Below are 24,689 nucleotides of genomic sequence, written 5' to 3'. Positions count from 1 at the left end.
CTAATCATTTATAGAAAGTAGTAATTTGAAGAGCGAACTGGGTAAAGCAAGTCTTCTAGGTTAATCTAAACCTCAATAATTTAAAACAAATAAGCAGAAAAGAAATTCTTGCAAGGAATTGACCGAATAATCGAGGATTGTGGCTGACCCCTTGAAGTCGGAGCAATCTGAGAGTAACAACCGACTTTAACACCTGCGAAGCCGCAATAATTGCGCTTTGCCGAATGGAAGAGCGCTTTTCCCAGTCGTCGCAAAAAACTGCTTTATTTGCTGCCGCTACGCTATATTGTCCTCACATTTTGTCACGTTTTTCTTCTCTCTCGCCAGGTGTCCCTCCTATCCGACGCTTCCATCCAGAGTTGTGACCTCATTGGATGCCGCTCCTCATGACGTCAGACGCAGAGCTCGCAGAAGCACACGCCAGCTTGGGATGCAGACTTCGTCTCCGAAGTGTCGCGACTGCTGTGCTGCAGGTAGTCTCGGAATCGGAAAAAAAACTAAAACGCCTCGGCGTGTCAGATCTCGGAATTCTGCTATTGAGAAATGATTTTAGTTATAACATGCATTTGATAGAATACAGCACTGCTTTGATTTAATGTGGACTAATTGTGGTGACTGAAATATCTTCATTAGTGACATTTTCCTTTTGCACATAGACATTCATTAATGCTATCATATAGTGCAGATACGGTTCAGATGGATTACCACTTTTGTGATTCACCGTACACGAAACTAAATGCTTCAAAAACAACAGGTTTCGGCTGATCGTCATTAATTAAGCCACATAACTGTCTCATATATGTTACTTTCATCGCGGAGCAAAATAGCAGTGCATTCATGATATGTGCAAATCGGACTAAATGAAATCCAGTGTTATTGAATTTACATACACTGTAGAAGTTAGAAAACAACTTGTGCTGTACAAACAGATTTGTTTGTGTAATTTCTTCAGGTAGGGAAAAATGGAGAGCTTTTTAACTCTGCATATTCTTCTTGTGCTTCTGTCTGTAGTTTCGGTATTGTGCCAGCAAGAACGTTGTGAAGAAATCACCATTCCAATGTGCCGTGGCATCGGTTACAATTACACTTCTATGCCAAATAAATTTCATCATGATACTCAGGACGAAGCAGGCTTAGAAGTTCACCAGTTTTGGCCACTAGTCGAGATACATTGCTCGGACGATCTTCTTTTCTTCTTGTGTTCCTTGTATGTCCCAATTTGCATCGAGGATTACCAGGGCCAGTTGCCTGCATGCTCTTCGGTATGCGATCGTGCTAGAGCAGGTTGTGCTCCTATCATGCACAAGTACGGATTTGTTTGGCCGGAGAGAATGAACTGTGATGACTTTCCTCGTTACGGCGATCAAGAGCATTTGTGCATGGACGCAAAAGAAGGTGCAGGTCCAGAGAATGGAGAGTACAGCAGCAAACAAGAAACAAAACCAGTGCGTAGGCCTCCTTCATATAGGGGTCGCAATTCGAAGTCAAGAGATAGGCATGATTCTGTATCTCCTGGAGGAAACGTTGGTCTTCCGCCGGGTGAAACTGTACCCGCGGGGGTTGACTCGGAGTGCAGTTGCGAGTGCCGTTTTCCTATGGTGCCACTAGTGGATGCAACTGACCGGAGATTGTATAATAATGTAGCGACAGGTGGAGTACCGCACTGCGCTAGGCCCTGCCGTGGTACGTTCTTTAGCAAAGATGAACAGACTTTCGCCGCTTTCTGGATTGGACTTTGGGCCATCTTTTGCTGCGTTTCAGCTAGCATGACAGTCTTAACTTTCCTTATAGATCCTACCCGATTCCGTTATCCCGAACGTCCTATCATTTTCCTGTCCGGTTGCTACCTCATGGTGTCCGTGGGTTACCTGGTAAGGCTGGGTCTCGGCCACGAGGCAGTGGCTTGTGACGGGCCTATAGTCCGGTATCACACGACAGGCCGCCCGCCAGCTTGTACCATTGTCTTCCTATTAATTTATTTTTTCGGAATGGCCAGTTCCCTCTGGTGGGTGATACTGACATTAACCTGGCTGCTGGCAGCAGGACTGAAGTGGGGAAATGAGGCTATTGCTGGATATTCGCAGTATTTTCACCTTGCAGCTTGGTTGGTGCCAACAGGTAAATCTATTGCTGTTTTGGCCATGGGGGCGGTTGATGGCGACCCAGTAGCGGGTGTATGCTCCGTTGGAAACCAGAACGTCGACTATTTGAGATGGTTTGTAATTATGCCTCTCTGCGCCTACTTGCTCTTGGGTACCTCTTTCCTCCTCGCAGGCTTCGTCTCACTGTTTCGTATCCGCAATGTGATCCGACAGCAAGCACGGGCCAAAGCGGACAAACTGGAGAAGCTGATGATCCGAATCGGTGTCTTCTCCGTCCTGTATACGGTACCAGCTACCATTGTGATCGGCTGCCACTTTTACGAGCAGCATTTCCGAGAAAGATGGGACCATCGCCATAATTGTCCCTGTGAATCGGACACAGCACGACCAGACTATTCGGTTTTCATGCTCAAATATTTCATGTGTTTAGTAGTAGGTATAACTTCTGGGTTCTGGATAACATCAGTGAAAACCCTGGAATCCTGGAGGCAACGACTGTGCCGACGACGTGGACAGCGTGGTGGCCCCGGCTCTACGTCACAAAGAACGGGGACGCCGGGAGGTGCCGATGCCCTGTATGGGCCTAGAACGTTTAAACCTCTCAGTCCAGCCAGCCATGTGGGGCACGTGCCCTCCAGTTGCAAACAGGTGCCCTTGTCGCACGTGTGACTGACGTTTTACTCACCGATACATGATGTTCTCTTCGAACTGCGACTGTGGGAGGTAAAGCTTTAGTTCCCTATGTCTTATGAAGACAGTCTATCGATTCTTGTGTATCTTTTGAATCTATGTTTTAGCATTTGTAGTTCTTTTTATGTACATATATACATACATACATATATATATGTTTATATATAAAAGGGAGTAACAAGTGGTATTAGAAGATTTTATAGAAGCCTGAAAGTTTTTTTTTTTTTCTTTCTTTTTAGTTTTTATGTACATTATTTGTAGCTATGGTTGCGTTTCAATATGTTTATTAATTCTTTATATGTTTGACTTAAAAATTTCTTTATTTCTATTTTGATTAAGTGCAATTTTGACCTTTTCTTTATCCCTCCTCTCCTTAATAGCTTGCAAGCAAGTGTTCCTGAAAAGTCGCTTGCTATCGAAATAAGAATTTTTGTAAACTTTGATATCGTTACCATCTTTAAACACAAGCTTTTTTAGCTGACCTGTTATCAGTTAGTATGCAATAGATTCCAATTCACGCAATCATAATCTTAAACTTCTTTTTGTTTGCATATAATATGTTCTTGCATGGAGTAAATATTACTCATTAGTCAAAACAATTTCAATGTTCTGCTGGGGCATTTTCCTTTTCCAAGTTTAATATTAAGCTAGGCTTTTAATTATTAAGCTAAAAATCCGAAAATTCAGACAAACTTTTTTTCTTCTTTTTTATTTCTAATTTTACACTATACTTATTACTATTACTACTTACACTATATTTATAATTACTACATAAAAAAAAAAAAAAAAAAAAATCTTGTAGCAGCTTTATACATCGTAATGAGTAGATTTCATGAAATTGTTTTAGAGATAAATTGCTTTTAATTCTCCTGAAAAGAGTTTATTTAACACTTATTAAAATATTATGAATTTCACATAACGTTAATCCTAATTTTTCATGTAGCATTTTAAGGATTTTTCACAGAATTCTTTAAAATATTCTTTTCTGGTTTTAAACATTGCGTAATTTATTCTTTTATCTTTCGAAGCAGTTTATAGATGTATTTCAGCTTTTATGAAATTAGAAAAACAATTCTGTACCTATCAAGGAATGAAAAGAAGAAAAAAAAAAGTTTATTCTTAAAGCTGGAGTGTAAGCATATGTTTCGAGGGCACCGCAATGGATTTTTATCTGAACGGTTATTAACCAATTAACTGCCATGATCCCCATATGGGGATTTGACTTACTAGCGGAAATTTGGTAACTTTAATTAGTTTGGCAACAATGGTTACTTTTTTCCATTGTTGTTTAAAGCTTTCTCTAGCTTTTGCATGAGTTGTTGAGTAATAGTTGTTAAATTAGTGAACTGGAGAGTATTATTGAGAAGAAGTGAAATTTTTGTGAGTTTTAAGATTTCAACATTTTCAAAACTCGGTAGGTCATATTATTGTATTGTTGTATTTATGTACTAATGGTTCTCTAATGGTTTTAGAATTATATTAAGAATTTAATATATATTAATATTTTAATTCTCTCTTAGAATTTAATACACTAACATTTTTTAATAAATATTTAATTCTCTTAGAATTTAATATACTAATATTCTTTAACAAAATATTAATGTTCTTCATATTTTATAATCCTAATTTTTCATGTAGTATTTTAAGTATATTCCACAAAAATTGTTTAAATATTCTTTTTGGTTTTAAACATGACCTAATTTATTCTTGCTTTCAAAGTAGTTTTTAGATGTATATAGTTTTAAATGTATAATTTTTAGGTAACTATTTATTGTCAACATGAATTTTATTTTCCGGTGAGGGCTACTCGAATGGCGATCTCCATTCCGAGCTCATGGCAGATTCCCTCTATATACCATTTATATTCCAATATACAGTCTCTATGTCAATCTAGACACCCAGAAATAAATGTAAATTGAGAGAAAAATTTGGCAGTTAATGGGTCAATATTATTATCAAAATTAGCATATTTTTTATAGATATTAACTTAACTATTCTGTACATTACAGTGCTGAAAGTTAATTTGTTGTTCATTGCATAAAATTGCATGCGCTGTTTAATATTGTTTTGCAGAAGAATTCAGTTTGAAGCCTGGGTATGTAAATATATCTTTAAACAAAATCATTTCTTTAAGGTATAAGTGCAGTTTTATTTTGAAATAAAACTAAGAAACTTTAGTGATTGGAAAGAAGTTTATTAACAGTTTTAATGTATTGAAAATGTATTTTAAACGTGTGCAGTTATAGAATTTAATATTATTTTCTGTGAAGTTTATTATATTTTATAAAGTTTATAAATCACAGAACTAGTCAGTAATTCATAAAACTTTTCATTCACGACGGCAAAAGGAAAAATTCTGAATGCCACTTGTTCCTCTTTTCATGCACAGATGATTTTATGAACGTAAAGTCTTGGGAAACAAGGATATAAAAACGCCATTTCTCTTTCATACATTAGATTTAGATTTAAGGACTGACTATCAGACTTGTGTATAATAAAGTTGTTCATCTTTTCTTGACTTATGCAAATGCGATGTTTAGGCGTCTCCAAGTGCCATAGTAAAGCGATTCAATTTTCGCCTGTACCTACACAAATTGTGACATACGTATGTCTTCTATTGTTTCCCAAGATTTTTACTAAACAAAAGAATATTAAGAGCAAGAATTTTGTGTCATAGTGAATCTAGAAATATCAGCAATTTCGCATATTACTCTATTGCTGTGTATCTCGGCACCTAACTTTATACGTATCTTCTATGGAAACACTCTAGAAGATGCTGAACTCTTCGGGACACAGTTCACGGATTTCACAAATCCCCCTACCCCTGCTTCCCAGTAATGGAAAAAAAAAAAGCGTATATGAAGTATTATCAGAGAATGATTTGCGGAATTTTTTTATAACATGAACAATTTCTTTTTTGAGATACACGTCTCTACATACTGGAAGTCAATACTAGCAATCGCATTATACATGATGCATTTGTGTAATTTAGAGTATTTAAAATCACATTGAATTAAAATGCATAATTATGATTTTTATGTTTTTTTCCGTCCCAGGCGACATTCATTATCCTCTTTCCCGTATGTGGAGACTGTGTTTAAGAAAGATTTCTGTTAATGAAATTTGTTTACAACCGTTTTACTCTTTTTGCATAACTATTTGTTTTAGTCAATTGTTTATTTTACTTCAATTATTATATTAGTAACTTTTTAATGATTTATTTTACTAAATTATTATTTTAATAAATAACACTAAATTATCATTAAAAATAATCAATTTTATAAATACAAAAAATTATATGTGAAAAATTAATGCTATGTCATAACATATTTTAAGAGTCGTAAATAACTGCTCAAAAATGGAAATTTTCAGTTTAAATATTTGAAAAATTTTACTTACCATATATATTTGATTCTAAAATGCTGTCAGTTGAAAGACGCACTTTTATTTACAGTACCACCGACAGGGAGGATAAAAGAAAGCGATAAGATACATATAGCAAATATTTTTGTTATAAAAAACGTTGATTTATTGAAAACAATAGTATATTAAATTATAATCAGAAAACTTTTCATAAATCATCTCCAAGGAACAGAAATTCAATTAAAACCATGAATAAAAAATTTTTTAGTCAATATTTTAATTAGAATTTAAAATTAGTATTTAAAAAACATGTATTGCTTTAAAAACATAAAAGTCTGTAATGAAAAATCCTTAATCACAAAAATCAAAAGTAAAGCAATACTGAAAATTATTTCGATAGAAAGTGCGTCTGAGAATCGAAGAAATATACACAGGATGTTCACACACTTTTGTAACGATTTTGCAAAGATTTATATTTAAACAAACCTTAGAATTTTACTTTTTAATATGTTCAAGCTGAAGCTCTTTTGTTGAACTATCATATTACATATTGATTTCCAAGATAAATGTCCTTTTCTTAAAACATCGAGGTTGGTTTTATTTCACTGCTCCTTCCCAATCTTCCAGAGTCCATCCAATGTTTTGGGTTCATAAAGAGCTTGTTTTAAAAAATCAGATGCACAGTAATCCATAGGAATCAGGGGACTTGGGTGGATGCATTTGAAGAGAATAGCTTATATTCCGGTTTCACTTAGTTTTAAATCAGATTTTATAATTTTGTTCACAGTTACTACAGATATATTTAAAGATTTGAGCTGGATTTTCCTTTAAAACACGAGATGCGAGTTCAGATTTAATAAGATTTATACGTACCTTGCATGTTGGGTATGCATTTTTTGCCTTTTCCCTCGTCAGATGTACACTTTGACGTTTCTTTCCTTTCATATTAATTATGTAACTCATTTTACGTGTAAAAATATTAAAAAACCATGATTTTTATATCTTTGTTTAATAATTGACTAAGAGTATTTCTCTTCGGACCGGCAAAAATGTAGCCTACGACCCATTGTTTATTTTTCAACAACATAAAAAAAAAAGAAAATTTTTTATACTGCAGACGAAAATTAAACCTCATTCCAATTAGATGCCAGTCACGTTTGTATTTTAAAATTAACATTTGAATTATTAAAAATCAAAATCTTTACAAAAATGTGTGAACACCCTATGTAGTATTGTGTCATACCTTCGTATACGAAGGCAGTAATTTTCCTTGTTAATAGATAGGCTAATAGATTTCATACAATCTCTGAAACTTTAAGTTAGTTCATGATGGCGGTATAATGGTTCCTAAAGAACTCCTTTAATAAAAAGCTGTCGAAAACTTATGCCGTACTTAATTGCGCTTCATGTCACTACGCGCATGCGCCAGCCACAAACAAAAGAGTGCCAAAACTCGTTTTCGCCTCTTTTGATCGGTCATAGTTTGATTAATATGCTCTGAATTCTGTACTATACTCAGCAAATCATTCTCTGTACGTACCGATGCACGCGCTGTACGTTTCCATGTTCTAACACTCATTTTTTGCTTAAAGAGAGCTCTTCGAAACCACGATATACGTATATTATTCATTTCGCAAGAAGAGATGTGTTAGTTGTTGTAAATAGACTTTTTTGCTACATATCTCCATCGTAGATATGAAGTCAGCATATGCCGTTGCTGTCTTTTTACATATCACGTCCTCTCTGTTGTCCATTCACTAGATGTTTGCTCACGATTTCTTTCGCTGTCCAGGGTGCTCCATGCGCGGGTTTGACCGCTAGACTCACCCTCGAAAGTCTATTTAAACCTTAATGCTGTCAACAGTAGTTTATAAAGCAATTCGGTTACTATTCTCAGGTCAACCTGTCTTTCCAATTTATAACAATAATGCTACTTTTACTGGAGGATTATAATCTAAATTTCCTGTAAATGACACTAGCACCGGGGGGGGGGAGGATAAAATGAAAAATAATACATTTAATGGAGAAATTTGAATTCGATACCCCCCCCGGTGGATGATAAACTGAAAATTTGTTAACTCTTAATCTGTAAATGTTATTTTAGTTACTTGGTGTTTTATTTATTTCGAGTAATTTTATCTAATCTCATGACTATTCCTGAATTTATCCATTTTAAAAAATAAAAAAATATTTTTATAAGTAATGAAAAATTATCAACGTTATCAGTCCTATAAGATATATCTGTTTTTTGCAAGCTTGAATTTAAAATATCCTAACAATATATTAAACTTCTATGACAAAAAAATACCCCCTAAAGAATATTTCAATAAAAATTTATTTGAATTCGTACAATCACTTTAACATGGAAAGAATTTTTGTTTCGTTAGCACTTTCGTATAGACAATCACTCACTTAACCGAAATGTATCAAAATTTCTCATATATTTGGTATTATTTTCTCACAAATATATAAATGATTGTATTTAAAGTTGTTTGAGTAATTCCCTTTCTCACATTTCAATAATTATTTTTACGGCCCTAAAAGTTTCTCAGTTGATGTTGTTCGGGGAAATCTAATCCCCTTTTTCATATTTCAATAAATATGTTTACAGTCCTAAAAATTTCTAAAATCCACGAAGCTAATAGTTTTTTTTTTTTTTTTTTTTTTTTAAGGTAAGCTGTAAAAGTTATAAATTTTCTACATATGAAATACAGTCTTATTCTTGTAATAGTCAGTACTTTTATTTAACTATTAAAACAGAATCTTGAAAAAATTAACAGTCTACTCTGTTTTTAACCCCCCTCCTCCCCCCTCCAAAAACACATTCAGTCAGTAATGATACTGAGCAGTCAAACAAAACTTTTGTTACACAAAGTATGTTATGTCACAAAGTATGTTATGTCAAACAAACTATGTAAACTTATGTTTGAAATTTATATGTATAGTATTTTAAGTCTACCATTTAATTATAAAAAATTTGGATGTTTTGATGCAACTATTTTCCAGCTCATTTGTAATGATATCATAAATGGTTTTTGAAATATGTCAGAAAGTTTAAGAAGGGTGAATATAGCATACTGAATTATTTGATCAACAAGAGTTTGTACACGTGCTTCCTCTTCTGGCAGGAATTCAAAATTATTTGCCATAAAAGCTTTTATAATGTTGAAGATACTAAATTTAACAATCACAAATTTTATTTCAAGTATTGTAATTTATATTTTCGAGTGTTTATATCTCGACACGATTCATCTCCAGTTAGTAACTACCAATGTAAGACTTTCGAATTTACGTCTAGAGGACAGCTCGTGCCGACGTATCAAAGAAACCAACCGAATTATGAAAAGCTTCGATGATGCCATACATTTCTATATATTTTGTACAAAGTGTTAACCGATGCTTGTGTATCGAGAAATGATTTGTTGTCTATTCATTGTAGTACGAGCTTTTTGTCTCACGTGTATTGTTAGCCGTTTTCTCATTCATTCTCTGTGTTGTACAGTCAAATGATTATTTAAGCTTGTTCCTGTACGTTTTAGTCATCAAAGAGATCTATTGAAATATATATATATATATATTATATTTACTTGTGAAATTATTTGGTCTGATATATATTGCTTAAGTTATTTCAGATTTTGTTTTTTATATTCTTCAGTGATTCAACAGATGAAACAGTTAAATATGTGTAATTATATAAATATAGCTGTGTGTATACTTATAAATATTGGTTAAATGTTTTGGTAAGTTCATGTTGTTGTAACAGTTCTTAGTGAGTTACAAATTTCGGCAATATTAAAAAAGAAAACAGTTTTACAAATCTGTTAAATTATTATTTTTTTTTCGTCCTTCACACATCGGTGCGAGTTTGCATCTATTTGTACAATGTAATTTATATGTGTTTTTCGTAACAATCATTTTTCGGACAATATTTACTAAATATGAGCTTTTTACATTTCATTAATTATACAAGACATTCAGAATTACAGTGACCCGAAATTTAGGCAAATGTTTGATAAAAACCACTTCTCATTATTTACAGTGTTAGGACATTGTTCATTGTTTTTTCCAGTTTCTTAAATCTTTCAGGATAATGTATGTGCTACAGTTGAAAGAAAACGCCCAACTGGTTAATACTTTTAAACCTGTTAAGTAAAATTCCTACGTATCGGAACTAATTATACGTCACTAATTAACAAATTTATAAATATGCTTGAGGCCATACTAAACCTATGTGAAATATGTTGTAGAATCATTAGGTTATTTTGATGCTGGAGACGTGAAAAATGAGCAGTGTGCTCGCCGGACTCGAACAAATACTCGACTCGATCTCTCGAATACGCGCCGAGTGTGCTACCGTTACACCAGGAAGGCATACAGAAAGGAGGAAGAAAATATCTCATATATTTCCTTTTTAAAGGGCGACTGAGGATTAAGGTACCAACCTCCAAATCCTGGTAGTGAAAAATCACCATCCACCACCTTTTAGTTCGGGCGCCACTGCAGAGTCATTAGATTTTTTATTTTTTGAAAACGAGCAGTACCCTTGCCGGGACTTGAACCTGGACCTCTAGAATACGCGCCGAGTGTGCTAACCGTCACACCACAAAGGAGGGGGAAGAAAACACCTTATAATGTGACAAAAAGTACCTAGTGAGTTCTGTTCTATTTCAATATAATAAAATTCGCTATGAGCTGCGTAATTCAGTTGTTACAAGTTTTCAAAATGTTTCATGGAATGACGAATAATCCTGTTTACCACGGCTTCTAAAGTTCATTTTACTCTCATTCCTTATAATAAAGATAAAATTTGTTAAGAGCTACAACTTAGGTATGGTAAATCTTCGAAGATTTGTTAAAAATTAAAAAGCGTAAGACTTAAAAAATCTTACAAATATTCTACAGTGAATTATAAACACAGCGAACAAATATTCTACATCTTTAAGGAATGCTTATTATTCTTTGTAAAGATAAAATTCTGGTTAACTGATTAGTCTTACGAAATAAAAGTTTCAGACATTTCTGCCGTCTTTCGTTTTACGTACATCCAAATTCAAGAAACCTTGTTAATGTATCAAAATGAAATACTTTCCTTTCTCGCATTGCAGTTATTAGAGATTAAATCAGGTTAATTGCACAATACTGCTTTCTTAATCATCTCGGAGTAATTATGTGTTGCTAATTTGCTCGCTGCTTTATTTATCAGAATGGCAACACATTAAAAAAATTTAAATCCCCTAGAGGAGTATACTAAGCGTTAGAAATATAATCCCCATGAAGCAGATAATTTCCCTTCCGTTTAGAATTAACATAAACTTTGATAATCCAGAACTTAACACAGCTGTTAGTATAATAACAAAAATGAACGAAGCGTCGCTATTTTGCGAGAAAACGTCTCACACCCCAATCTTTCCTAAAGTTTTATAGCATTCAAAATCTGGCTTAATTTATGACTCTCTACTACGCATGGAGTTTGAATTTTTCCTCAGACGCAATTTAAAGTCAGAATGCGAAGGTAGAAGAATCCATCACTTCCGAAAGAAGAGAAAGATTCTCACTTCGCTTCGAGCGTTCTCCTCCAAAACTTCTTTTTTGCAGAAGAGAATGTTATAGAGAGAAAATGTTCGCACAGCTCGCAGTATTTAAGGAAAAAAAAATAAAGAGAGGAAGAAAAGAAAATGAAGTTAAGCTGTTAGGACAAATAATTAGTTTGATAAAACGTCCGCTCTAAAAGACTTAAATAGCTAACGAGGTCTAGAGGGAATTACCTCCCGAAAGGTGGCAACGATCCAACAATCTTTCCGCGCCAAAAATAACTCGCTGACGTCATTTAAAAATATGGCCATTGCCTACCAGTGTTTTATTGGTGTATGTTGACACATTCCTTTTTGATCTGTTCTAAGATTTTTGCTTGACCTTAGTTAAGTAGATACAAATTGCTTAAACTCGATAATTGTTCAGTAAATTGTCAGTATTTTTCACGTTCACCGATAGGTCAAAAGCATATTCATTTTTTTTCCCGTCGCTAAGTAATGAAATGATTACACTGGAGCTGGCCAACTTTTTCTGGAGTTAACAATCCTCCATGCGCGACGCGATGCCACAATCTACTTTCCAGAGAGCAAGTCACCTTTTCTTCGTGAAATGCTGTATAAGTGAGAGGTCCTTAAAATTCTAAAATTTAATTCTGAATCTGTCTTAAAAATTCCACATTCACAGGCGCAGTAAAGATTATAATGGTGAGAATTCTGTGATGAGTTTATATTTTTTTATTAATTTAGTTATTGTTACTTGTTCTAAATAAAAGAATTCCTGTTATACTCGCATACCTTTATAATATACTAGCCGCTGTGCGGCCAATTCTTTATCTGGCTTTTAAATGTACCATAAAAATGCCTAAAAGGAACACCAAACATTAAATTTAAAAGCTTCACAGACCCCCCCCCCCCGCCCGAAAAAAAAGAGAGAGAGAGAGAGAGAGACAAATTTCAATAAAAATGTATTGCATATAAAAACTTACCCCGAAATAAGCAGTATCCCTTAATACAAATATTAATTATCCTAATAAATAAATTAACTTCACGTTGCCTTCTCTCCACAAATGTCCAGTATCCAAGAGAAACATTAAATTTAAAAACTGCACAGAATGATCGTCCTCATTTTTCCAAGTGGCAACAGTGCTGATTTTCAACAGTCAGGAGTTTTTGAAAAAATCGTTTCGAGGTGCACTGCCTCTATATACCAAATTTCGTAGCCCTGGGGTCTGTTAGCTTAAGAAACAAACACAAACAGACTCTTTCTTTTATTATATGTAGAGATTGAATAGTTTGGGCATAAATTTCACCGTCATCATAATCATCATCTCTTACAACCCACCATTTCGTTACAAATTTCAGTATTCCTTAATTTAACTGTTAATAGACTTCGACGAAATCACGAAACGTAACGGAACATTGAGTCATTCTTCATTTTCCTTATCAATATTCCAATATATATATAAGCTTCATAATTTTCTGATGAACTCACTTGTGCATCATCATTATCATTTGAACTCCTGAAACAGTCAGATATTGTATTCAGGACTGAAATTACTTTATCTGTTCGAGAAAAGTAAGAAGTAATCACATTAATTCTTTCCTAAAATGTGTCTCTGAATTACAATTTGACTGTATAATATCATGATCGAATATTTGTTGAGGAAAAACTGGACGTGAAAGTGTCTAGATAGAGATTTCCTATGAACCTTTCCTTATGTAGGGCATAAGAAAATCTTTTCCCAATTATTTGTCAAATTTCTTCTCTTGTTTTCCTCATCATTTTGTCAAATTCATTAAAAAAGTTGTAAAAGTGTGATTAATGTCATCCAAGCTTTTTTGTTATTAGCGTAAGAGCGTGGTAAGTTCTTCACCTTAATTTTTTTCCCCTATGACCTTACATTTATTTTCCCCGTTTGTTTAAGATGCTGAAAAATTCGGATTTTCATCTTAAAAATTTTTGCTAACGGGTGAATTAGTGAGCTAGCATTTTTGTGAACCGTTAAGTCAAAGCATATTTCAAATTTCACTTTTCCATACTGAATTCTAAATCGTTTTTTTAAATGCATTGCTTAATCTATAATTTTTTGATCGACTCCTTATTTTTCAAAATTCCTTTCAAGACCGATTCATGAGAAAATAACTTTTTTTTTTGTGTATGGTGATGCCATTGGACTCAAAAGGCATGTATTTTAAACGAGGTTGAAACGATTTTCTTTTACTCCTGTTTCTAAAATTTTAAAGCACTTAAAATAAAAACGAAAACCTACAAAAATATTTCATGTAATACAGTTAAAAACTACGCAACCCTATGTAAGTCCATCGCAAAAGAGGAGCAAAAATAAATTAATTAAATAGCAAAGTAATTAACTAAAATAGTAATTTATACTTAAAGTAATAAAATAATTAAAAATTAAAATAATTAAGTGGGTAAAATTAAAATTCAGCTAAATATAAAGAAATAAATGAAAATTTAATAAATAATGAAATTAATGGTAAACGGTAAAATAATAAAATACTGGACTTCGTTTTATTTGAGCCTCTGCCTGGAATTAAATTTCACTAAAAAAGCAAGAAATATCTCAATTAGGCTGCGGTTGAATTTAATTGCCTAAATCTAACGAACGTTTTCAAGAGCAGTCATAATAACAATAAAATTGCAATAAAAGAGTCTTCTTAATTTTTGAATTTATTTTTTTTTAATCTAATCTTTCTTGAATATTAAATTTTTTTAAAAATTCATACTATTAGCTAACACTCTCCCTGTATCTTGTTCAAATTTTCAGTCGTTAATAAAATACTTTTTATTCATCCACTCAAGTTCAAATACATTTTTTAAACTCATAGTGGATGGATAACACTTGATGCTAATACAGTTTTTTCACATATTAAATATAATTACAATTTAAAATTAATTTCACATATTTAAAATTTCGCATATTAAAATTTCACACATTATTTTACATATTAAGACTTACAAATAATAATCGTTTTATTAGGAATTCTCACGTACTGTCAAAATTAATTTTATAACAAATTATAAATAACAGTACATTACTGTGATCAATGGGATTGTAATATTTAACACAAGTAACTGGCGACAGTAAAACAGAGTTCTAAAGATTTTTTATAGTGCATGGTTGTATAGTTGTATAAAGCCGATGTAATGTCCCATTATGTTAAAATTATCATAAATTGACTTAATTTTTTTTTAAATCTGAAAGTTTTCAGATTTTAAAATACGTCCAAAAGTGGCCTTTTTTTTTAAAGTTTTGTCTGTTACCTTTATTTATTAAATATCATGTTCTTTGCACTTAAATCATAAAATTAAGTTCAACAGCAATGTCGCAAAATAATTTTAAAATGAGCATATCTTTAGAATTTCCGATAAACAGCTCCGCGCGCTAGAGATAAAAAGCTTTTGTTTCCCACGTACGAGTGTTGCCATCGCTCGCTTTTAAATCGTTGGGTTTGTTACTCAAAAACTCGTTAAAGTTTTATAAAATATGAATTCGATAATAAAACAAATTTCAAATTTGGTCTTCCACATTCCATGTTCGTAGGAGGATTACGTCATTTAAAATTCGATGGCTCTATGTACCGTTGTTTTATCACAATGCGAGAAATATGCATACATTTGCAAATTTTTCATTATTTAATTTCTTCAAATATAATGCAGGACTCTAACATTTGGTGGCAACAGTTTGAAAAGATTCGCCGTTTATAGTGATTCATCGCAAAACGAAAACAATACTCCTTCAGGGAAAGCCCCTTAGAACTAAAAACTTTATATTACTTGTTTTAATCTAAAATTTTCTTTTAGTTAAGTTTCTTTTGTGTATTATTGTAGTTGCAGTCACATCAAAACCTTAAAATTAAATCCCGCCTTCTTTTCCCTCCAGTGAATAGATCCTATTCAATCTCAACTATAAATCATTCTGCATTTTTGACGCTTCAGTTAGCTCTTTCCAGATTCCTTGGAAAGATGCTTCTTCCAAAAATAACGTGACATTGTCTGTAATTTTTGCCGTCCGCCGCAACGGCTAGACTAACGGAACATTAACTTTCTTCTTTATTCATTAAGAACATTATCTTTCATTAGGATATTCATTTTCATTAGAGGCTTAACCGTCTTCTTTATAATACCATTAAAGCTCTTCGCCAAGTGGCCGTTATACTTTGTCGTGACATGCTGTAAGATTTACAAATAGGAGTGCACATTTCTATACCATATATCTGATTTTTTCAACATCTAAACTAAGTAACAACCGGTACTGTCAAGAACATAATTTTTTGATGTTCAGATTCATTTTACTTAACAGTTAGGAGCTTCGTTTCATTTCTTTTTTTTTTTTTTTTTTCCTTTAAAGAACTGCGCAATTAAATTAACAACTACCATTGATATAGGTATCATAAATTCAGCTTCACTTGTACTTTAAAACAAAAAGATCATTATATTATTTCTGGATTACTAAAAACTATTATATTATTAATAAAAAAATCTGAAAGCTTTTATATTACCCCCAGAGGGACCTTTTTTTTAAAGTTTCTTGTGTCATCTTTATTTATTAAATATCGTGTTCATCCCACGTTATCGTGTTCTTCGTACCATAAAATTCAGTTCAACAGCAATATCGCAAAATAATTTTAAAATGAGCATATCTTCAAAATTTCCTATCGCTGGACATAAAAATGTCTAGGTACCGTTGTTTTATTACAATGCGAGAAACATACATACATTTATGCAGATTCTTCATTATTTAATTTCTTTAAATATAATACAGGATGATAATATTTGGTGACGACAATCTGAAAAATGATTCAGACTTTTAAAGTTTTCGACGGAAAATGCCAAAACGAACTTAATAGCACTTCTGGACTAACACCCTTTGGGCAAAAAATAAAAGATTATTATATTAAAGATTACATTATTACTACTAAAACTTTTCCATTCACCTTGAGTAGAAAGTTATGTTCGAAACATTTCTTGTAAAAGTATACACAGCTCGAAGCGTTTTAATGTTCATACTTTCGTACGAAATTTCTATACGAATTATTTTATATTTAAAATAAACGACGTTAAGAGTAATATAATTTGGTTATTATATATTATTATTAATAATAAAATTTCTATTCGAATTATTTTATATTTAAAATAACCGACAGTATTAAAAATAGCATCATTTTAGTTATATATATATTACTATTAATAATAAAATAATCATTTATAATAAAACTAAATTAAATTATTTCAATGAAAATTAACCTTCGTATATGTGATACTTTCCAGTCTTAAACCTGATGTATTAATTATAAGATTTTAAAAATATTAAATTCAATTTAAAGTATCCAGTAGCTTAAAGTACTTTAAAAAGCAATCGCATGACAGTAAATCGTCCAACTCTACTCATAGCTGACTTTTAATGTACAGAAAATTAATATTGCATAGGTGGAAAAACCGAACTTGTACTTTCCAGCTTTAAACCTAATGGTTTAATTATAAGACTTTAAAAATATTAGATTTAAATGTTAGATAAAAATATTAGATAATTTATTATGCAGCATAATAAAATAACTACTACTTCAGCGAAGTAGCTTTCATAAGAAGAGACACAGAGAAATAAATAAATGTTTTAACCATTCATTTCGTTTTAAATTAATGCAAAAATTGCTTTCTTAAATTTCGTAAATTTCAGGTAAAACAGAAAATGAGGTACCTTCTCTTTCTCGCTGCAGTATATATCAAACAAAATTCGAACACTCACAAACAACAACAACAATTAGATCAACATTAAAATTTTTATAACCTTTGAACATGATAATGAATCTGTTTTGAATAATTAAGATAATTTAGTAAAACATTAACCATTTTATCATTTTCTGAAGAGTTCATCAATGAAAATTGATTGGCGAGAAAAGATGACAGTTTCCGCCAGATGGCGAGGAAATGAATCATTCTTACTTTCGAACACTTTGTGAACTTCAGCGTAGGCTCACGCATCGCCTGAAAATGCTATTTCTGCGATCATGGATTATGAAGTCATCAAGACTTGCACCTCTTATTTGTGAAGTTTCTTTCTCAATCAAATGTCAAGATTCAGTCGTCAACGTTTAGATTTAAGCTTTCCACATACAACCAAATACTTTCATCCATAGAAAAGCTCCTGAAAAAGTTTCAACAGAAGTTTCTGGTACGTCACGTGTGATTCAGTTAAGTGAACATTAAAAAATCTATAATTTTCAGATTTTATATTACGCCCAAAGGGGCGTTTTTTTAACGTTTTGTGCGTTACGTTATAAAATTTCCGCACTTAAACCATAAAATTCAATTCAATAGCAATATCGCAACATATTTAAAAGAGCGTATCTTTACAATTTCCGATACACAGTCTAGCGCCTTGGAGATAAGAACGATTTTTTTCCCTACAGTCTTGTCATTGCTCACTTTGAAATCATTGAGTTTGTTAATCAAAAATTCCTTAATGTTTGACAAAATATGAAATAGATAATGAAACAAATTCCAAACCTGGGTTTCCAGATGCCCATATTCGAATGGAGGACTACGTTATTCAAAAATTTATGTCGGTAGGTACCGTTATTTTTTCACCGTGTGAGAAACATACATACATTGGTGCAGATTCTTCATTATTTAATTTCTTTCATTATAATACAGGGCTCTAATATTTTGTGGCAACAATTTGAAAATGAACCGATGCAAAATGCCTAAACGAAATTAATAGCCCATCTGGGCATATTACCCCTTTGGGCTAACAAGAGGAATAATACTTTTAATTTGAATATATCCCATCGTGTGTAAAAAGTTTTTTCCGAAAATATCGATAAACTAAGCTTTCTAAGCAGGAAATTAATACTTTTACCTATGTTTTCACTTTCTTTCGATGTAAAAATATCCAGTTTTAAATTAAGTAACTTTGGAAGTTTTTCTTCCTATCATTGCGTTTAAATCTTATTGAAGTTACACCAAACAAATGAAAGAAACGAAACTGAATATTTGTAGAGCTTGATAGTTACGTTACTCTGCTATATTTGCAAAACATGTATTGCTACAATTCTTAAATCAGGCAACTTTACGTTAGGACTTTCAAAGAGTCAAATAATGTAATGTAATGTAACAGAGTTAATAACAATGAATGAATAATTTGAATTACAAACTAATCGTAGTTTCATTTCAGCCTTCTTATTTATATTAAATGCGTTTCTTCTCTTCGCCCCCCCCCCCAATTTCAATTCCACCCATTTCCTTTTATTCATTCCAAAATAATCTCCTTCTTATGAAAAAAGATATTTACCTTCATTTTCTGCTTTTGTGGCTACTAAATAATTTTATTGATCTGAGAGAAAAGCTGTAAAATTGTCGTTCTCGCAAACGTTAGGGAAATAAATGATTTTCCATTCGTTGCAGCAGTCTATCGATCATTTCGGCCAAATGAAGAAAACCGAATTTAATTTACTCTGCACACAGTAAACTGGCGTCGTGATACTTTCGGAAATTAAATAAACTGCGAAAATTTAACTGAAAATAAATTAGTTTTATTCTCTTTCACGAAGTCGGTGACCTTCCGTAACGCATCGGAAATTTCCCCGTCGCGCCATCTAACGTGAAGTAAGCGAACTGTGTTTAAGAGGTCGTTAAAATTTTATTAGCTTTCATTGAGCAAAGGGGCTTCTTGATTTTACTCGTTCTAAATCAACTCCTCCCCCCATTCTTCCGCAATTAAGATCGTTTACACCGCACAATTAGGCTCGTTAACGTAACTCGAAACGAAAACTCTCAAATGAACGCTCGCCTCTGTTCTAATGGCAAAATGTTACCTGAAATCCGATTAAGCTGCTATTCGCTTGTCACATTTTCATTGTTTTTCGTTCAAAACCGCACTTCTTTCCTCGACGCATTATAAGCCATAATCATATTTCGTGAATACGAGTAGTGGCATAACACTATCCAGTCTTTTGTCTGTATAGATGATTTGCTGGACAATTTCTAAATCTAATTATTCGATCACGAGCAAGCACAGTAAAATGTTTTCGCTTTTCCCATTCCATGTATTTGTAAATTACCGAGGAAATAGGAAGCTTACGTAACTGAGACTGGAGACCTGACACTGGGAGTGTATGAATATTCTTGTTCTGTTCTGCCTATTCTTGTTCATTTGATTATATGTATGTTCTGAGAGAACACGAAATTAGACTAAATCGAATTCCATCTAGTCAGCAAGCCGCTTGGGCAGTTTCATTTAGCTGACAAAATGTCAAAGCTTCGAAAGAAACGAAACAATTTAAACATAAATTTCGTGTAAAATATTACTCAGGTTTCTGCGTGCAAATCGATGTTTAATTACCGAAAAAACCTAGCATAAATTTTAACGTAACTGAATATTTATGCAATTGAGGTAACGCATCCTAAATATCGCTTTTAGAAAGGGGAAAAAAATGGCTTCAAGTACAAATGCTCGGTTAAAGATTGGAAGTGTAATGACGTAGTTTTACTTTCTTATCTAGATGTCGGTATGTTACTGCTGCTAAAATAAAAAGTTAAATTAAAAATAAATAAATAAATAAATAAAGCTTTCAGATTTTACATTACGCCCAAAGTAGCGTTTTTTTAACGTTTTGCGTGTTACCTTTATTTATTAAATATCATGTTCTTCGCACTTAAAACATAAAATTCAATTCAACATCAATATCGCAAAATAATTTTAAAATGAGCCTATCTTTAGAATTTCCGATACACAATTTTGCGCGCTGGAGATGAAAATATTCTTTTTTTCGTACAGTGTTGCCATTCCTCGCTTTTAAATCGTTGAGTTTGTTAAGCAAAAATTCTTTAATGTCTGACAAAATATGAAATACATAATAAAACTAATTCCAAATTCGGCCTTCCAGATGCCCATATTTGGTGGAGCTTTACGTTATTCAAAATTAAATGTCTCCAGGTACCGTTGTTTTATCACAGTGCGAGAAATATACATACATTGATGCAGATTCTTCATTATTTAATTTCTTTAAATATAATACAGGGCTGTAACAGTCGGTGGCAACAGTTTGAAAAGTGAATCGACGCAAAATACCAAAACGGAATTAATAACCTTTCTGAGCTAACGCCCTCGGGGCTAAAAATTACTTACCTATTACCCTATCTCCTTAGAGAAACTATTGTAACCACCTGTTCCTAAATTGTACTTAATTAAATCTTCTCAGGTACGTGGGGGAGCTCCCGTTTCCTGTAATTATTTAATTGTAATCAAAATCTCATATTTTTAGAAGTTTCAAAGTTCGATATTCAAGCATCAAAAAGACATGTTATTGGTTATTGCTGGAAAGAGAAATGGAATATTTCGGAAAAAAGGAAAGATTATCTTAGCAAGGTGTCCACTACTAACTTCGAATACATGCTAGATAAATTTTAAAATTTTGGATGTATTGAAGACTGTTTGATTTTAAACGAAGTAAAATCTTTTTAGAAGGATACTTTCATTTCATCAGTCAAAATTTGATAGAAAATATTTATCGTGTTAATAAAGCAGTTACAATTTTGACGTTTTCTCGAAGTTAAAGCGAATATCTTAATTTCTACATAAGCAGTTTGTAAGGTATTTTCTCCCTCCTTTCCACGTGCCTTCGACGCGTATTCGGGAGGTCCAGAGTTCGAATCCCGGCGAAGGGAATGTCCATTTATTCAGCTTCCTGACATCGAAAAAATGCACAAAGCCTAGGGACATATAAACTTTTCTTATTACAAAAAAGGTAAAAAGAAAAAAAAAATGTTTCCTTATTTCATCAGCGTCAAACTATCAGTAGTCATATAACTTTCTAACTATTAAGGTCTAGACATAATGAGTTTATCAGAATTTTATTGATTCATGTGAGTAACCTATTTCAAGCCATATTTCAGGAAAGTATATGCTAAATGCAGAATGTAACACAGCTCGTTTCATTTGTGATTATTTTAGTTAATCGTTTGTGATTACTTCTTTGCATATAACGCAGGTATTAATATTTCAACGTAAATAATTTTATTTTCTAAAATCATTATTACTGAATTTTTAAACGTATTTGAAGAAACAGAATTTTAGCACTGTGTAATAACATGCTTTAAACTGGCCTATCAGCAACCTTTCAAATTTAAGCTGTTAAGAATATAAAGAGACTTACAAATGTATAGAAATTCTCTTCACTTAAAAATCAAACAAATTTTAAACGATGTAATGATTTTAAAATAAATTACATTGCTATTTTTTACACTTTATTATTAAAATTTCTACTTAATCAAAACGCCTGTTGTGGTAAGCTGAACAGATGAATTTTTTTTTAAAAAATGAGCTTTTGATATTATGTCTCTCGCAAAACTACATTTTAAGAATGTATATTGTGCCTAAATACATTTCGTTAAATGCATTTATTTTTTCAAACACTTTTAAGTAATATTTTTGATAGAACTGCACATAGCGCAGTTTAAATATTTAGTAATGTTTTTAAAGGCCTCCCCTTTGTTTTTAGTATATTTTCTTTCATGTGCCATTTTCTAAAGTTATTACATGTGTGGAGGACGAAGTGTTGTAATAGAAATAAATTTAGCCTCATTGAACAGATTCCTAATTCGGTTATCGTTATGCCTGTATATCATTAAGTCAAATTCTTCTTCAGTATTAGCAGCAAAATGTATCATTTGGAATTGTAAAAATGTTAATATATCTTTGCTAGGAATCATTTTAAAAATAGCTAATTTAGCTAAAGTACTTTTTTTTTTCTTATCTTTTAATGCTGCAGAGGACAGCGTGCAAAAGGTTACAGATTCTATTTCTTTGCTAGTTATAAATGATGTTTATATTTTCATTAAATTAAAAACCTATCACAGCAAACGATATAGATCTAACGTTTTGCCGCCGACTATAAGGACGAAAATGATTATTCTAATTGATGTTATTTTATGTTTTGTCATTAAGCAGATTTTAACGAATCACCAGGCATTACGAAAGGATTCAAAAACTGTTTGCTTAGATTAATTTCCATTGCTAAATCATCAATTAAATATAGTTTATTAATTTTGAAATTTGTTTATTATTTAGTCTGTATTGCACTAGAATGCAAAGGCATTTGCTATCTAGAATTCAAATATTAAACCGTTTAGTTGATGTTAATGAAACTATTATTATTCTTTGTGTCATTTTAGACTAGAAGATGTAATTTCAGCCAATTTCCTAACCTTCTGCCGTCAGCCATTATTAATCAGTTATCATTTTGCTTTTTCCTTGAAAAACAGGTAGAATATTTGAAACGTCATGGTATGTATACAAATAAATGTATCTTCAAAATCAAAGCACTGCGCTTTTCTTTGCACAGTTGTCGAAAGAAAAAATGGTGTAATATGAAGTGTAGTTCGATTTCTGCATGTGTTGTCATTACAGGGTATATCTTTTAATTATATTTCTTATGCAAAGTCAGATTGTCGTTACATGTTGTTTGTAGAGGTTACTGATATTCGAAACTGCCCCCTTGACATGCAAAATGTGGAGGAAAAAAATGGACGAGAGTTACACAAAAAAATTGTACATAGATACTTACAGAATCATTCAGAATTTTGATTCTGATTTGATCTGCAAAACTGAATAAATCGCAATCTTATTTTTTTAATATATACTGCATTATATTAACCCTTTCAGTCCCAATGGGTTATATAAATCCCAGTAGATATTTAAAGAAGCCTAGAGGGAATTAATTACACGCATCAGTTTACTACGTAGCTAATGTCTCACTGGTAGTAGGCATCATTTCTAACATCTCCACTACAAAATTGTCGCGAGCATCTTCTTATAAAGTCTTAGTGAATTTGTTTATTATGAGGCCAGCTACGTCTTTAGACTTTTTTAGTTCCTGTTTTGCATAAAATACGTGTAAAAAAATGTTAAGGTAACTTCGTTAACATTCGATTCCTGCTTATAGAATATATTTTGTTCATGTAACGATGGCGTATATTGAATATTTTTATAAAATTTGTTGATGGGTCTTATATGTCCCGGTGAAATATATTTGTCCCATTGGTATATTAAGTACAATAGAACTCCAATTATCCGAACCAATTGGGACCGGACCCCATTCGGATAATCAAAAATTCGGATAATTGGATTTTTTCCGAAGAAAAGGGTCTACGCACATTTTAATTAATTACTGTATGGTGGAAATGGAAGAAAAAACTATTTTTAAAGACAAAGTGGTTTTATTTAATTAAAATAAAAAAGTAGCACTTTTACGTACATGTTATAAGCCTACTGTAGAGTACTTACAAGTGCTGAAAGTCATTGCTTGCTGAACATGTCGGTCAAAGTCAGCTGTTTGACTATCTTCATCCGCTTTCGGGCAGCCAAGTCGCTCATTCACTGGACAATGAGAAGTTACATATAGCCACACTATTAATTTTTTTCTTAAATTCTGGAAGTGAAAGTCAGAGTTCGGATAATTGGAAATGTACTGTAATATGTAATTTTTTGTTTCAGTAATAAATCGCTGTGAGAACAGAAGAACCGCTGGATATTGCTGAAAACTATTTCTAATCTGGAGCAAACAAATAAATTGGGACTGAAAAGGTTAACATGGCATGAATTTTCAATGAAGTTCGAAAACTCTAAGCTCAAAAAAAAAAAAAAAAAAAAAAAAAAAAAAAAAAAAAAAAAAAAAACTTTTTTTAATTTCATGATCATTTAACTTTTTCAGAGTTTTATTTTTCATATATTAAAAGAAAACTCGAAATCTTTTATTTATTAATGCATAACATTAAAGAGTAATTACGTAATATTTTTGCATGATGGGCTGTGGTTTTGGAGATCAGCGACCGTTTCACTGATGTTTCCGAATGGTTTTGACCTCCGGAACGCCTTACACAGGGTATTTGATCATTATTGCTGCATCTCAGTCTATTCGACGTCTTTCTTTTTTGAGACTCCAGCTGTTACGCGCCCTTTGTGAAATAAAAACCATTTAACATCAA

The 24,689-nt window shown here is 32.3% G+C and overlaps 1 protein-coding gene across 1 annotated transcript; it reads left to right on the top strand.

The window, feature by feature from the left end:
• On the top strand, nt 1–24,689 carry LOC118189634 (frizzled-5-like). Its single transcript, XM_085817769.1, has one exon. The coding sequence runs from the start codon at nt 963–965 to the stop codon at nt 2,769–2,771; it is 1,809 nt and encodes a 602-aa protein (XP_085673895.1). The 5' UTR covers nt 1–962; the 3' UTR covers nt 2,772–24,689.

The sequence above is a fragment of the Stegodyphus dumicola genome, chromosome 5 (genome assembly GCF_044657685.1).
Source record: "Stegodyphus dumicola isolate Sdum_Otavi_A_Nest chromosome 5, ASM4465768v1".
Taxonomy (NCBI): Eukaryota; Metazoa; Arthropoda; class Arachnida; order Araneae; family Eresidae; genus Stegodyphus; species Stegodyphus dumicola.
Note: the sequence above shows the minus strand (reverse complement) of the source record. Positions and strands in the feature narration are given on the sequence as shown.